Source organism: Leptodactylus fuscus, unplaced genomic scaffold (assembly GCF_031893055.1).
Source record: "Leptodactylus fuscus isolate aLepFus1 unplaced genomic scaffold, aLepFus1.hap2 HAP2_SCAFFOLD_508, whole genome shotgun sequence".
Taxonomy (NCBI): Eukaryota; Metazoa; Chordata; class Amphibia; order Anura; family Leptodactylidae; genus Leptodactylus; species Leptodactylus fuscus.
In genome coordinates this window covers 31,624-49,007 of record NW_027440535.1, presented here as the reverse complement: position 1 = coordinate 49,007, position 17,384 = coordinate 31,624, and the positions used below count along the sequence as shown (strand labels likewise).

The following is a 17,384-nucleotide window of genomic DNA, read 5'->3' as shown; positions in this document are numbered from 1 at the left end:
TGGAGGGAGCCTCTAAAAACCCCAGTTTGGACCAATTCATGGTGGAGGGAGCCTCTAAACAGCTCAGTTTGGGCAAATTCATGGTGGAGGGAGCCTCTAAACAGCCCAGTTTGGGCAAATTCATGGTGGAGGGAGCCTCTAAAAACCCCAGTTTGGACCAATTCATGGTGGAGGGAGCCTCTAAAAACCCCCAGTTTGGCCCAATTCATGGTGGAGGGAGCCTCTAAAAACCCCAGTTTGGACCAATTCATGGTGGAGGGAGCCTCTAAACAGCTCAGTTTGGGCAAATTCATGGTGGAGGGAGCCTCTAAACAGCCCAGTTTGGGCAAAATCATGGTGGAGGGAGCCTCTAAAAACCCCAGTTTGGACCAATTCATGGTGGAGGGAGCCTCTAACCAGCCCAGTTTGGACCAATTCATGGTGGAGGGAGCCTCTAAAAACCCCAATTTGGACCAATTCATGATGGAGGGAGCCTCTAAACAGCCCAGTTTGGACCAATTCATGGTGGAGAGAGCCTCTAAAACCCCCAGTTTGGACCAATTCATGGTGGAGGGAGCCTCTAAACAGGCCAGTTTGGGCAAATTCATGGTGGAGGGAGCCTCTAAACAGCCCAGTTTGGGCAAATTCATGGTGGAGGGAGCCTCTAACCAGCCCAGTTTGGACCAATTCATGGTGGAGGGAGCCTCTAAAAACCCCAGTTTGGACCAATTCATGGTGGAGGGAGCCTCTAAACAGCCCAGTTTGGACCAATTCATGGTGGAGGGAGCCTCTAAAAACCCCAGTTTGGACCAATTCATGGTGGAGGGAGCCGCTAAACAGCCCAGTTTGGACCAATTCATGGTGGAGGGAGCCTCTAACCAGCAGAGTTGGTGGAAATCAGGGTGGAGGGAGCCTCTAACCAGCAGAGTTGTGGGAAAGCAGGGTGGAGGGAGCCTCTAACCAGCAGAGTTGGTGGAAATCAGGGTGGAGGGAGCCTCTAACCAGCAGAGTTGTGGGAAAGCAGGGTGGAGGGAGCCTCTAACCAGCCCAGTTTGGGCAAATTCATGGTGGAGGGAGCCTCTAAAAACCCCCAGTTTGGACCAATTCATGGTGGAGGGAGCCTCTAAAAACCCCAGTTTGGACCAATTCATGGTGGAGGGAGCCTCTAAACAGCTCAGTTTGGGCAAATTCATGGTGGAGGGAGCCTCTAAACAGCCCAGATTGGGCAAATTCATGGTGGAGGGAGCCTCTAAAAACCCCAGTTTGGACCAATTCATGGTGGAGGGAGCCTCTAAAACCCCCAGTTTGGACCAATTCATGGTGGAGGGAGCCTCTAAACAGCATAGTTTGGACCAATTCATGGTGGAGGGAGCCTCTAAACAGCATAGTTTGGACCAATTCATGGTGGAGGGAGCCTCTAAACAGCCCAGTTTGGACCAATTCATGGTGGAGGGAGCCTCTAAAAACCCCAGTTTGGACCAATTCATGGTGGAGGGAGCCGCTAAACAGCCCAGTTTGGACCAATTCATGGTGGAGGGAGCCTCTAACCAGCAGAGTTGGTGGAAATCAGGGTGGAGGGAGCCTCTAACCAGCAGAGTTGTGGGAAAGCAGGGTGGAGGGAGCCTCTAACCAGCAGAGTTGGTGGAAATCAGGGTGGAGGGAGCCTCTAACCAGCAGAGTTGTGGGAAAGCAGGGTGGAGGGAGCCTCTAACCAGCAGAGTTGTGGGAAAGCAGGGTGGAGGGAGCCTCTAACCAGCAGAGTTGGTGGAAATCAGGGTGGAGGGAGCCTCTAACCAGCAGAGTTGGGGGAAATCAGGGTGGAGGGAGCCTAGTATTAGCAGAATTGTGCAACGCTTATGGTGGATGAGTATGAGGATGCGGAGGAATTGGAGAGGTTGAGTACAGACATGGAGTTTCATGTTGGGGTGCTTTACACAGGTGGGCACAAAAATGAAGGCTCTATCCAGTGGTGGTTCATTTTTATCAAAGTGAGCCGGTCGGCACTCTCAGCTGACAGACGGGTGCGCTTGTCAGTGATGATGCCACCGGCTGCACTGAACACCCTCTCAGATAGGACGCTGGCGGCAGGACAGGACAGCACCTCCAAGGCATATAGGGCAAGTTCAAGCCACAGGTCCAACTTCGACACCCAATACGTGTAGGGCGCAGAGGGGTCGGAGAGGACAGGGCTGTGGTCGGAAAGGTATTCCCGCAACATGGGCCTATACTTCTCACGCCTGGTGACACTAGGACCCTCCGTGGCGGCACTTTGGCGAGGGGGTGCCATCAAGGTGTCCCAGACCTTAGACAGTGTGCCCCTCGTTTGTGTGGACCGGTGAGAACTTGGTTGCCTACTGGAGGAACTGCCCTCCCTGCCGCCAACGTCACATGCTGGAAACATCTCCATCATATTCTGCACCAATTGCCTGTGGCAAGCATTGATGCGATTGGCCCTCCCCTCTACCGGAATAAAAGACGAGATGTTGTTTTTATACCGGGGGTCAAGGATAGCAAAGATCCAGTACTGGTTGTCCTCCATGATTTTGACAATACGCTTGTCGGTTGTAAAGCACCCCAACATGAACTCAGCCATGTCTGCCACAGTGTTAGTTGGCATGACTCCTCTGGCCCCACCGGAAAGTTCAATCTCCATTTCCTCCTCATCCTCCATGTCTACCCATCCGCGCTGCAACAATGGGACGATTCGAAGTTGCCCGGAAGCCTCCTGTATCACCATCACATCATCGGACAACTCTTCTTCCTCCTCCTCCTCCATTAAACGCAGTGAAGCGGACAGATGTGTGGACCTACTCTCCAGCTGTGACGGATCGGATGCTATCCCTAACTCCTCTGTGTGATCTGAGTTATCCCTGATGTCAATCAGGGATTCTCTCAGAACACACAAGAGCGGGATTGTAAGGCTCACCATCGCATCCTCAGAGCTCACCCTCCTTGTGGACTCCTCAAAGACCCGTAGGATGTCACAAAGGTCTCTCATCCATGGCCACTCATGGATGTGAAACTGAGGCAGCTGACTTTGTGGCACCCTAGGGTTTTGTAGCTGGTATTCCATCAAAGGTCTCTGCTGCTCAACCACTCTACTCAACATCTGAAACGTTGAGTTCCAGCGTGTGGGGACGTCGCACAAAAGCCGGTGTTGTGGCACATGCAGGCGTTGCTGGAGAGATTTTAAGCTAGCAGTGGCTACTGTCGACTTGCGAAAGTGGGCGCACATGCGCCGCACTTTCACCAGTAGCTCTGGAACATTGGGGTAGCTCTTTAGGAAACGTTGCACCACTAGGTTGAAGACGTGGGCCAGGCATGGAACATGTTGGAGTCCGGCAAGCTCCAGAGCTGCTACCAGGTTCCGGCCGTTATCACAAACGACCATGCCTGGGCCCAGGTGCAGCGGCTCAAACCATATTGCCGTCTCATCGAGGAGGGCATCTCTCACCTCGGAGGCAGTGTGCTGTCTGTCCCCCAAGCTGATCAGCTTCAGCACAGCCTGCTGACGTCTACCAACGCCAGTGCTGCAACGTTTCCAACTCGTAGCTGGGGTCAATCTAACAGCGGAGGAGGAGGCGGTAGCGGAGGAGGAGGCGGTGGCGGAGGAGGAGGCGGTAGAGGAGGAGGAGGAGGGGGGTGTTCTTCTCGTGTCCCTGCCAGGAATGTTAGGCGGGGAGACGAGGTACACCGGGCCAGTTTGGGAAGCAGTCCCAGCCTCAACTACATTCACCCAGTGTGCCGTCAGTGAAATGTAGCGTCCCTGTCCGCATGCACTTGTCCACGCGTCGGTGGTCAAGTGGACCTTTGTGCAAAGCGCGGAACTAAGGGCCCGCCTGATGTTGAGTGACACGTGCTGGTGCAAGGCGGGGACGGCACACCGGGAGAAGTAGTGACGGCTAGGGACGGCATAGCGAGGTGCCGCAGTTGCCATCAGGTCCAGGAAGGCGGGAGTTTCAACAAGCCGGAACGCCAACATCTCCTGGGCCAGCAGTTTAGCGATGTTGGCGTTCAAGGCTTGCGCGTGTGGGTGGTTAGCAGTGTATTTCTGCCGCCGCTCCAATGTCTGAGAGATGGTGGGTTGTTGTAAAGAAGCGCCTGATGGTGCCTTTGATGGTGCAGGAGAAGGAGATAAGACAGGAACAGGGGAGGATGAGGGAGAAGTCAACAAAGTGGCGGAGGCAGATGAAGTGGTGTCCTGGCTCGTCCTCTGGAGTGCATCGCCAGCACAGTCAGCAGTGGCAGTGGCAGAGGCAGAGGCAGTGGCAGAGGCAGTGGCAGTGGCGTGAATGGCAGGCGGCCTTTGTCCTGCCGTTGCTGCCTGCCACTGATTCCAGTGCTTGGATTCCAAATGACGGCGCATTGAAGTGGTGGACAGGTTGCTCTTCTCAGAGCCCCTAATCAATTTCGAAAGGCAAATTGTGCAGACAACACTATATCTGTCCTCGGCGCATTCCTTGAAAAAACTCCACACCTTCGAGAAACGTGCCCTCGAGGTGGGAGTTTTTCGGGGCTGGGTACGAACTGGAACATCTTGGGAGATTCCGGGTGTGGCCTGGCTTCGCCTAAGCTGCTGACCTCTGCCTCTGCCTCTAGCTACCCTTTTTGGTGCTGCACCTGCCTCAACATCCACACTACTTTCCCCGCTTGACATCCCCCCTGTCTTAGGTCGGGTCAGTGTCCTCATCATCCACCACTTCCTCTTCCAACTCCTGTCTCATCTCCTCCTCCCGCACAATGCGCCGGTCAACTGGATGCCCTGACGGCAACTGCGTCACATCATCGTCGATGAGGGTGGGTTGCTGGTCATCCACCACCAAATCGAACGGAGATGGAGGAGACTCTAGTGTTTGAGCATCTGGACACAGATGCTCCTCTGTTAGGTTCGTGGAATCGTGACGTGGAGAGGCAGGTTGAGGGACAATGAAAGGAGCGGAGAACAGCTCTGGGGAGCAGGGACAGTTGGGGTTATTGTTCTGTGAAGCTTGGGAATTTTGGGAGGAAGGAGGACAAGACTGTTGGGTAATAGGAGGAGAGGAGGCAGAGTCTGACTGGCTGCTGGACAATGTGCTGTAAGCGTTCTCTGACAGCCATTGCAAGACCTGTTCCTGGTTTTCGGGCCTACTAAGGTTTGTACCCTGCCGTTTAGTTAATGTGGCAAGCAACCCTGGCACTGTGGAGTGGCGCAATGCTTGCTGCCCCACAGGAGTAGGCACGGGACGCCCTGTGGCTTCACTGCTACCTTGCTCCCCCGAACCATACCCCCGACCTCGCCCACGGCCTCGTCCACGTCCCTTTCCGGGAGCCTTGCGCATTTTGAATTCCCAGATAGAAATTGGCACTATTTATCAGTAGCAAAAATTGTGGGTGCACGTAACCCCAATATATTCTTTGAATTCCCAGTCAGACAATGGCACTATATACCAGTAGCAAGAAATGAGGGTATTTATAACCCCCATATATTCTTTGAATTACCAGTCAGAAACTGGCACTATATGGCAGTAGCAAGAAATAAGGGTATTTATAACCCCAATATATTCTTTGAATTCCCAGTCAGACAATGGCACTATATACCAGTAGCAAGAAATGAGGGTATTTGTAACCCCAATATATTCTTTGAATTCCCAGTCAGACAATGGCACTATATACCAGTAGCAAGAAATGAGGGTATTTGTAACCCCAATATATTCTTTGAATTCCCAGTCAGACAATGGCACTATATACCAGTAGCAAAAATTGTGGGTGCACGTAACCCCAATATATTCTTTGAATTACCAGTCAGAAACTGGCACTATATGGCAGTAGCAAGAAATGAGGGTATTTATAACCCCAATATATTCTTTGAATTCCCAGTCAGACAATGGCACTATATACCAGTAGCAAGAAATGAGGGTATTTGTGACCCCAATATATTCTTTGAATTCCCAGTCAGACAATGGCACTATATACCAGTAGCAAGAAATGAGGGTATTTGTAACTCCAATATATTCTTTGAATTCCCAGTCAGACAATGGCACTATATACCAGTAGCAAGAAATGAGGGTATTTGTAACCCCAATATATTCTTTGAATTCCCAGTCAGACAATGGCACTATATACCAGTAGCAAAAATTGTGGGTGCACGTAACCCCAATATATTCTTTGAATTACCAGTCAGAAACTGGCACTATATGGCAGTAGCAAGAAATGAGGGTATTTGTAACCCCAATATATTCTTTGAATTCCCAGTCAGACAATGGCACTATATACCAGTAGCAAGAAATGAGGGTATTTATAACCCCAATATATTCTTTGAATTCCCAGTCAGACAATGGCACTATATACCAGTAGCAAGAAATGAGGGTATTTATAACCCCAATATATTCTTTGAATTACCAGTCAGAAACTGGCACTATATGGCAGTAGCAAGAAATGAGGGTATTTGTAACCCCAATATATTCTTTGAATTCCCAGTCAGACAATGGCACTATATACCAGTAGCAAGAAATGAGGGTATTTGTAACCCCAATATATTCTTTGAATTCCCAGTCAGACAATGGCACTATATACCAGTAGCAAAAATTGTGGGTGCACGTAACCCCAATATATTCTTTGAATTACCAGTCAGAAACTGGTACTATATGGCAGTAGCAAGAAATGAGGGTATTTGTAACCCCAATATATTCTTTGAATTCCCAGTCAGACAATGGCACTATATACCAGTAGCAAGAAATGAGGGTATTTATAACCCCAATATATTCTTTGAATTACCAGTCAGAAACTGGCACTATATGGCAGTAGCAAGAAATGAGGGTATTTGTAACCCCAATATATTCTTTGAATTCCCAGTCAGACAATGGCACTATATACCAGTAGCAAGAAATGAGGGTATTTGTAACCCCAATATATTCTTTGAATTCCCAGTCAGACAATGGCACTATATACCAGTAGCAAAAATTGTGGGTGCACGTAACCCCAATATATTCTTTGAATTACCAGTCAGAAACTGGCACTATATGGCAGTAGCAAGAAATGAGGGTATTTGTAACCCCAATATATTCTTTGAATTCCCAGTCAGATAATGGCACTATATACCAGTAGCAAGAAATGAGGGTATTTATAACCCCAATATATTCTTTGAATTCCCAGTCAGACAATGGCACTATATACCAGTAGCAAGAAATGAGGGTATTTATGACCCCAATATATTCTTTGAATTCCCAGTCAGACAATGGCACTATATACCAGTAGCAAGAAATGAGGGTATTTGTAACCCCAATATATTCTTTGAATTCCCAGTCAGACAATGGCACTATATACCAGTAGCAAGAAATGAGGGTATTTGTAACCCCAATATATTCTTTGAATTCCCAGTCAGACAATGGCACTATATACCAGTAGCAAGAAATGAGGGTATTTATGACCCCAATATATTCTTTGAATTCCCAGTCAGACAATGGCACTATATACCAGTAGCAAGAAATGAGGGTATTTGTAACCCCAATATATTCTTTGAATTCCCAGTCAGACAATGGCACTATATACCAGTAGCAAGAAATGAGGGTATTTGTAACCCCAATATATTCTTTGAATTCCCAGTCAGACAATGGCACTATATACCAGTAGCAAGAAATGAGGGTATTTGTAACCCCAATATATTCTTTGAATTCCCAGTGAGACAATGGCACTATATACCAGTAGCAAAAATTGTGGGTGCACGTAACCCCAATATATTCTTTGAATTACCAGTCAGAAACTGGCACTATATGGCAGTAGCAAGAAATGAGGGTATTTGTAACCCCAATATATTCTTTGAATTCCCAGTCAGACAATGGCACTATATACCAGTAGCAAGAAATGAGGGTATTTGTAACCCCAATATATTCTTTGAATTCCCAGTCAGACAATGGCACTATATACCAGTAGCAAGAAATGAGGGTATTTGTAACCCCAATATATTCTTTGAATTCCCAGTCAGACAATGGCACTATATACCAGTAGCAAACATTGTGGGTGCACGTAACCCCAATATATTCTTTGAATTACCAGTCAGAAACTGGCACTATATGGCAGTAGCAAGAAATGAGGGTATTTGTAACCCCAATATATTCTTTGAATTCCCAGTCAGACAATGGCACTATATACCAGTAGCAAGAAATGAGGGTATTTATAACCCCAATATATTCTTTGAATTACCAGTCAGAAACTGGCACTATATGGCAGTAGCAAGAAATGAGGGTATTTGTAACCCCAATATATTCTTTGAATTCCCAGTCAGACAATGGCACTATATACCAGTAGCAAGAAATGAGGGTATTTATAACCCCAATATATTCTTTGAATTCCTAGTCAGACAATGGCACTATATACCAGTAGCAAAAATTGTGGGTGCACGTAACCCCAATATATTCTTTGAATTCCCAGTCAGAGAATGGCACTATATGGCAGTAGCAAAAATAGTGGGTGTATATAGCCCCAATTCTATTGCTAGGGGACTTGCAGTGTATTTCTGGGGTGAAGGTGGGGGGGCACACCGTTGGAACGGGTATCGGGGGTATATATTGGGTATACGGGAATACACTGTCAGTGTATTCCATTCAGGATCCTGGGAAAGCTGGGTTGCGGCGATTGAGCCCGTCAGTGCCACGTTACACTGACAAGCTTCTCCCTGGAATTGAAGTTATATGTAAGCCCAATATATTCTTTGAATTCCCAGTGAGACAATGGCACTATATGGCAGTAGCAAAAATAGTGGGTGTATATAGCCCCAATTCTATTGCTAGGGGACTTGCAGGGTATTTCTGGGGTGAAGGTGGGGGGGCACACCATTGGAACGGGTATCGGGGGTATATATCGGGTATACGGGAATACACTGTCAGTGTATTCCATTCAGGATCCTGGGAAAGCTGGGTTGCGGCGATTGAGCCCGTCAGTGCCACGTTACACTGACAAGCTTCTCCCTGGAATTTAGCTCTTATAAGAGCTGTTGGTTGTCTTCTCCTTCCTATCCTAGCCTGTCCCTGCCTACCCAGAATCTAAGCCCTAGCTAGCTGGACGGAAACCTCCGTCCCCGGTGAATTGCAAGCTCAGAATGACGTGAAGCTGGGCGTCGCTGTTCTTTTAAATTAGAGGTCACATGTTTTCGGCAGCCAATGGGTTTTGCCTACTTTTCTCAACGTCACCGGTGTCGTAGTTCCTGTCCCACCTACCCTGCGCTGTTATTGGAGCAAAAAAGGCGCCAGGGAAGGTGGGAGGGGAATCGAGTAATGGCGCACTTTACCACGCGGTGTTCGATTCGATTCGAACATGCCGAACAGCCTAATATCCGATCGAACATGAGTTCGATAGAACACTGTTCGCCCATCTCTAGTTATTATCTATTAAACTTATGCTTAGGGTACCACTTGGTGGTGCACTTATCAGAAGCTTAACTTTGATCTGTTTTACTAGTTGTATGTTATAATACTTTCAATTACCTCATCCATCCTATTTGATATTTTGTGCATTATATGTAAAATGTTGTAAAAGTTTCCATAAATAAAGAATTTCAAAAAACAAACAAACTGTAAGTTCTATCATGGATGGAGACGTCACCTATCCACCAGTCAGCTAGTCCAGACATCTGACAAGTCTCCTGGGCCGCCTCATCTCATTGACATATCATCAGCATCCACCCCTGTATCTGAGCTGTACAATGCAGAGCGGCCCCTATGGGATTATATGGCATACTCATATACCTTAACCCTTTCGCTGCCAAGCACGTAGCTATACGTGCTCCCAAGGTGGTGCTTCAGTAGCTACTACATCCTCCCTACTAATGCCGATATCTCTGGACTGCATCAACATATCTTGATGATTTAAAATGCATTTTAAAGAGAGAATCTCATCTTTTAAATGATACCAAGAACTTGATGATAGAACTTACAGTTTTGGAACGATTCACTGTTGAAACCACTATTTGGCATTGAGATCCAACTGCAGATCTCAGTTCCCAACAGCGATTCAACAGTGGTCGCTCCAAAACTGTAACTTCAATCATCAAGTTCTTTGTATCATTTTAAAGATGAGATTCTCTCTTTAAAATGCATTTTAAATCATCAAGATATGTTGATGCAGTCCAGAGAAATCGGCATTAGTAGGGAGGATGTAGTAACTATGTCCTCGGCTACTGAAGCACCACCTTGGGAGCACGTATAGCTACGTGCTTGGCAGCGAAAGGGTTAAGGTATATGAGTATGCCATATAATCCCATAGGGGCCGCTCCGCATTGTACTGCTCAGATACAGGGGTGAATGCTGATGATATGTCAATGAGATGAGGCAGCCCAGGAGACTTGTCAGATGTCTGGACTAGCTGACTGGTGGATAGGTGACGTCACCATTGTCAGGGACACTACAGGGACTCGCCATCACCCAGAACATAAAATGTTATTAGAGATTCAACATAGAAAATAGAGTAAAACATAATTTAGTAGGATCTATACTATGAATGGCATTGGAGAGATTTATTAGATAGGAGATCTAGTAGATCTATAAGACATGTGAAAATGAAATATAACAATGGGTACCATATTTTGGGATTGAGAGGCCAGTCCTAGAAAGTTGTTGCTGGATCCCAAGGAATATGGATCTCATGGTACCAGGAGAGAGAAATATCAAGGAGGATCAAGAAGAAATAAAGTCCTCGGAGTTGGGTAGTAAGGATTCAGGTTGGGTGGATGGGGGGAGGGGGGCTGTAATGCTCTGGACCCCCCAAGGACTGGCATTACTATGCCAAGAAATATGTCTGGCTTACAAGGAGTGATCTTAATTATGGGACTCCTTTCACCTGGGAATAGTGATTTGGTGTCTCTGAGCTGGAAGGACGGCTGGAGGTACATTACAAATTTTGGGTAATTCACCAGACTGTGGGCTTCGAGGACCTCCTTAGCCTAGGAACTAAGGTTACATACTCAGGGATGTTATGTATATTATAGTTATATATTTTGTTAACTGTTTGATTGTAAATAAAATCTACGTGTGTTGAGTTTTTATTCAGGCAAAGAACTATGCTGGGTAGGTGGAAGGACTAGACCTACCGCGTCATGTTCTGTATATACTGAAAAGTGATATCAAAGTGAAATTTCAGTTTTTGACTTTAAAAACGGTACAAAGGTGGGGGCACATGGGTTTCTATGTGACCCCGGCTTATCTGTGATGATGTCTTTATCATTTTTTCTCCACCTTCACTGAATGTATATAAGATGGTGACTGTATATAAGATGGTGAATGTATATAAGATGGTGACTGTATAGAAGATGGTGACTGTATATAAGATGGTGACTGTATATAAGATGGTGACTGTATCTACTGTGGACACTGCGGTGGAAATGTCTAGTCAGACATGGCTTTCATGAGACAGTAACAACAGTAAAAGGAAATGTACATAGAAATACAAGAGAAGTGATAAACCACTGAACGCTCGGAGAGTTTCTTCTGTTACTGTGTATGAAGCTTTATATAGTGATATAATGGGGAATGAGGAAGGAGGTTTTTGTACGGCTCTGTATCACTGTGTGAGAGGGTAAGCTTCATACTGCTGACAGTAATATTCTGCTGCATCGTCTCCTGCAAATCTTGTAATTGTAAGAGTGAAACTATAGTCATATCCAGTTCCAGTGAACCGGTCTGGGACTCCTGTATGTCTCTTGGTTGCATCATACATCAGAAGCTTTGGTGGTTCTCCTGGTTTCTGTTGGTACCAGGCTAAATCATCTATAGCAGTACTGGCTGTAACTGAGATGGTGACTGTATCTCCGGAGGACACAGAGATAGAACCTGGAGTCTGAGTCACCACAATCTCTCCACAGGATCCTGAGGATTAGAAGAGACATATTCATTATTGATACATGTCGGGATCTATTCCTAGAAATCCTGATCTGATGATGGATCCCACTGTATAGATTTCTCTACACACAATCCTGATCCAAATCTCTCACCCTCAATAGAAATGAAGATCACAGCCAGCAGATAACTGCCAGAAACCATCTTGATGTTTGTGGAGTGTCAGATACAAAGTATGAGATGAGACAATGTGTAGAATGAGATGCATATAGAGAGTGACAGGGGGAGGTGACAGGAGACCCCCAGAGACTGGCTATGGAAATAAGAGACAGATAGACAAATTCTGGTTTCCGCTCTCAGACCTTTCAGCAGCAGTTTCCAGCAGTCGGCAGGAGATATAAGAGCAGAGAACTGAAAACCTGTTTATTCTTCATCAGGAGTTTTCTTTGATAACTGAGAAGAAGACAAAGGAGATTCCACAAGATCCCAGATGGAATACACTGGATCTAATAATACATCTGGGCTATTATCCTGTATATTTCACATGGTAACAAGTCCAGTAATAATGGGATTAGCAGAAAGTTATCAGCCCAATACTGAATGTAAATTCCTGGGATTATACAGGATATGATGGATGATACATAATGGAAGGATCTCTCTAGAATAGACAGGTTTTATTCTTCTTTACCACTTTTTTCTGTTTTGCTCCCACACAGACCATTACCTGCTTACTACAGATGGTCCCACTTTGATATTTGCCAGAGATGAGATTAACAATAATCCAAATATGTTACCAAATAGAGATGAGCGAACACTAAAATGTTCGAGGTTCGAAATTCGATTCGAACAGCCGCTCACTGTTCGTGTGTTCGAATGGGTTTCGAACCCCATTATAGTCTATGGGGAACATAAACTCGTTAAGGGGGAAACCCAAATTCGTGTCTGGAGGGTCACCAAGTCCACTATGACACCCCAGGAAATGATACCAACACCCTGGAATGACACTGGGACAGCAGGGGAAGCATGTCTGGGGGCATAAAAGTCACTTTATTTCATGGAAATCCCTGTCAGTTTGCGATTTTCGCAAGCTAACTTTTCCCCATAGAAATGCATTGGCCAGTGCTGATTGGCCAGAGTACGGAACTCGACCAATCAGCGCTGGCTCTGCTGGAGGAGGCGGAGTCTAAGATCGCTCCACACCAGTCTCCATTCAGGTCCGACCTTAGACTCCGCCTCCTCCCGCAGAGCCAGCGCTGATTGGCCGAAGGCTGGCCTATGCATTCCTATGCGAATGCAGAGACTTAGCAGTGCTGAGTCAGTTTTGCTCAACTACACATCTGATGCACACTCGGCACTGCTACATCAGATGTAGCAATCTGATGTAGCAGAGCCGAGGGTGCACTAGAACCCCTGTGCAAGCTCAGTTCACGCTAATAGAATGCATTGGCCAGCGCTGATTGGCCAATGCATTCTATTAGCCCGATGAAGTAGAGCTGAATGTGTGTGCTAAGCACACACATTCAGCACTGCTTCATCATGCCAATACAATGCATTAGCCAGTGCTGATTGGCCAGAGTACGGAATTCGGCCAATCAGCGCTGGCTCTGCTGGAGGAGGCAGAGTCTAAGGTCGGACCTGAATGGAGACTGGTGTGGAGCGATCTTAGACTCCGCCTCCTCCAGCAGAGCCAGCGCTGATTGGCCGAATTCCGTACTCTGGCCAATCAGCGCTGGCCAATGCATTCTATTAGCTTGATGAAGCAGAGTGTGCACAAGGGTTCAAGCGCACCCTCGGCTCTGATGTAGCAGAGCCGAGGGTGCACAAGGGTTCAAGTGCACCCTCGGCTCTCCTACATCAGAGCCGAGGGTGCGCTTGAACCCTTGTGCAGCCTCGGCTCTGCTGCATCAGAGCCGAGGGTGCGCTTGAACCCTTGTGCACACTCTGCTTCATCAAGCTAATAGAATGCATTGGCCAGCGCTGATTGGCCAGAGTACGGAATTCGGCCAATCAGCGCTGGCCAATGTATCCCTATGGGAAAAAGTTTATCTCACAAAAATCATAATTACACACCCGATAGAGCCCCAAAAAGTTATTTTTAATAACATTCCCCCCTAAATAAAGGTTATCCCTAGCTATCCCTGCCTGTACAGCTATCCCTGTCTCATAGTCACAAAGTTCACATTCTCATATGACCCGGATTTGAAATCCACTATTCGTCTAAAATGGAGGTCACCTGATTTCGGCAGCCAATGACTTTTTCCAATTTTTTTCAATGCCCCCGGTGTCGTAGTTCCTGTCCCACCTCCCCTGCGCTGTTATTGGTGCAAAAAAGGCGCCAGGGAAGGTGGGAGGGGAATCGAATTTTGGCGCACTTTACCACGCGGTGTTCGATTCGATTCGAACATGGCGAACACCCTGATATCCGATCGAACATGTGTTCGATAGAACACTGTTCGCTCATCTCTATTACCAAATATAAGTCTGGGACACCATGTGACTGATTCCTGTAACAGTGTGAATAAGGCCATAGAGAATGTGTTACAGATTTTATCGGACTTAGTTCCTAATTATTCCTGCGCTGATCATTACAGATTTTTCGCTGTTATTGGGGATCAGACATCAGATATCTTTACACATATCAAACATTTTGCATATTTCTGGTAACCACATGTAAGAATTATGGGGTAAAACTGAGTATTCACATAGATAGGAATTACAATAAAATCTGTAAGATTCTCTGCACCAGCTGGAGAAACAGCACAACAGTGTCCAATACATGGAAACAGTCACCATTATTTGGCACACTCCATGTTTACTCCAAAAAATGTAACTTTTACCTATTTTCCACCGCACTTGTCTCGCCTCTCTCTGTAAGAGTTTTTGGTCGAAATCACCCCCGGGCAATGGACATACAATTCCAATCCCCTGAAAGCTGATCTTGGAAGCATCCCCACCATGTTGGTGCCACACATGCCGTATAACAGTGGTATCTTCTTGGCGATAAATGTTGGTGACAGGCTCCCTCACCCTCCTGCGGAGTTCCCTGATGGTCTCGCCAACATACTGAACTCCGCAGGAGAAGTTATGGGGCAGATCACCCTTCTGTCTGACGATGAATAAAACTAATGTTCTTGTACCATTTCTTCATAGTCGTACTTGTAAACGATTCACTTAAATTCATAAAACTACAAGCGCGACACGAGCCTCAGGAGTAAGTACCGACAACCCCCCTTCTTGTCTTTCTAGCCACGTATCAGAATTGTCCGGAGCCAAATATCTGTGCACCAGTTCTGATCTGCATTATGCTACAGGCAGACTCATTCTGACACTTAGTCTATGTTATTGAGGAATGAGCTTATTAGCAATCGCCTTTCCTAGGGCTCCCGTTTTATGAGGATTTGGGTTATTACCGCTACTTATTTGGTGAGGGGCAATAGTGGCAGTATCTGGGTTTATTGCCCTGTGACAATATATCCATTAGTAACAGTGGTGCGGTGATCTCCTTATCCCAGCTCTGTTTTACAGTATGAGGAGCTTTTCTGTATTTTGGTTTCTGTTAGTTTGGGGGATAGATTTTTAACATAGTTTCTAAATAAAGAAATATTTTTTAATCCGTCCTTTCATTAGGGCGACTCTCCTATTCCATCTGCTGTAATGAATTGCAATGATTTAGCGTTGTAACACATTACATTACAGATCAGACCCCCAGGGGTGTAAGACAACTAGGGGATCTAATAACTACAATTACACAATGAAATAAGAAGAATTAAACATTTCCATCAGCCCCTTCTCCTAGAACACAGATAATAAGGAACTGATAATGGGAAACATTTACACATTAGGTATCACTGTGTCCGAAAATGTCCCGTCTACAATCTAATAGGAATAGTTTTCCCATAATGTGAACGCTGTAGAGGGAAGAGAAGAGAACTGACATTTTTTTCATTGTTTTGCTTCTAATAAAAGTTTGGATAAAAAGTGATCAAAGCAATAGATTTCCTGTATCAAAAAAGAATATAGAAATGCAGAAGTGTATTAGAAGAGGCCGCACCACTGAAGATGTAGATGTGTATGAGAAGAGGCTGCACCACTGAAGATGTAGATGTGTATGAGAAGAGGCTGCAGAACTGAAGATGTAGATGTGTATAAGAAGAGGCTGCACCACTGAAGATGTAGATGTGTATAAGAAGAGGCTGCACCACTGAAGATGTAGATGTGTATGAGAAGAGGCTGCACCACTGAAGATGTAGATGTGTATGAGAAGAGGCTGCACCACTGAAGATGTAGATGTGTATGAGAAGAGGCTGCAGCACTGAAGATGTAGATGTGTATAAGAAGAGGCTGCACCACTGAAGATGTAGATGTGTATGAGAAGAGGCTGCACCACTGAAGATGTAGATGTGTATGAGAAGAGGCTGCACCACCGAAGATGTAGATGTGTATAAGAAGAGGCTGCACCACTGAAGATGTAGATGTGTATAAGAAGAGGCTGCACCACTGAAGATGTAGATGTGTATGGAAGAGGCTGCACCACTGAAGATGTAGATGTGTATGGAAGAGGCTGCACCACTGAAGATGTAGATGTGTATGGAAGAGGCTGCACCACTGAAGATGTAGATGTGTATAAGAAGAGGCTGCACCACTGAAGATGTAGATGTGTATGGAAGAGGCTGCACCACTGAAGATGTAGATGTGTATGAGAAGAGGCTGCACCACTGAAGATGTAGATGTGTATAAGAAGAGGCTGCACCACTGAAGACGTCTCATCTGAGCTTCTTCTCTATAATATAACATATGATTCTTCTCTATAAGAAATGAGGAAGGAGGTTTTTGTACGCCTCTGTATCACTGTGTGAGAGGGAGATATCTAGTCTGCCCACAGTAATAATCTGCTGCATCGTCTTCTGTGAATCTTGAGATTGTAAGAGAGAATGAAGTTCCAGATCCAGATCCAGTGAACCGGTCTGAGACTCCTGTATTTCTTCTGGTTGCATAATAGATAAGAAGCTCTGGTCGTTGTCATGATTTCTGTTGGTACCAGTGTAAATTGTTGCCTATATCAGCACTGGCTGTAACTGAGATGGTGACTGTATCTCCGAAGGACACAGACATACAATCTGAAGATTGGCTCAGTACAGTCTCTCCACAGGATCCTGAGGAGGAGAAATAAGAGGAGACATGAATGTATTTCTATCATGGCTGTAATATGTCATCTGTGCTGTTGTACGTTACACGGTGTCAGTAACTCTCACCATGAATAGAGATCAGTAAGACACACAGCAGAAGCCCCTGAGAAGCCATCTTTATTAGAGATGAGCGAACAGTGTTCTATCGAACACATGTTCGATCGGATATCACGCTGTTCGCCATGTTCGAATCGAACACCGCGTGGTAAAGTGCGCGATTACTCGATTCCCCTCCCACCTTCCCTGGCGCCTTTTTTGCTCCAATAATAGCGCAGGGTAGGTGGGACAGGAACTACGACACCGGTGACGTTGAAAAAAATAGGAAAAACCCATTGGCTGCCGAAAACATGTGACCTCTGATTTAAAAGAACAGCGCCGCCAAGGGTTCGCGTTATTCTGAGCTTGCAATTCACCG

At 46.1% G+C, this 17,384-nt stretch overlaps 1 gene segment (V, D, J or C); it reads right to left on the bottom strand.

The window, feature by feature from the left end:
- Positions 1-11,508: 11,508 nt before the first annotated feature.
- Positions 11,509-11,987, bottom strand: LOC142188558 (immunoglobulin kappa variable 3-20-like). The segment is given in 2 exon segments: positions 11,509-11,813; positions 11,939-11,987. Coding segments are annotated over 2 exon segments (354 nt in total).
- Between the last annotated feature and the right edge of the window lie 5,397 nt (positions 11,988-17,384).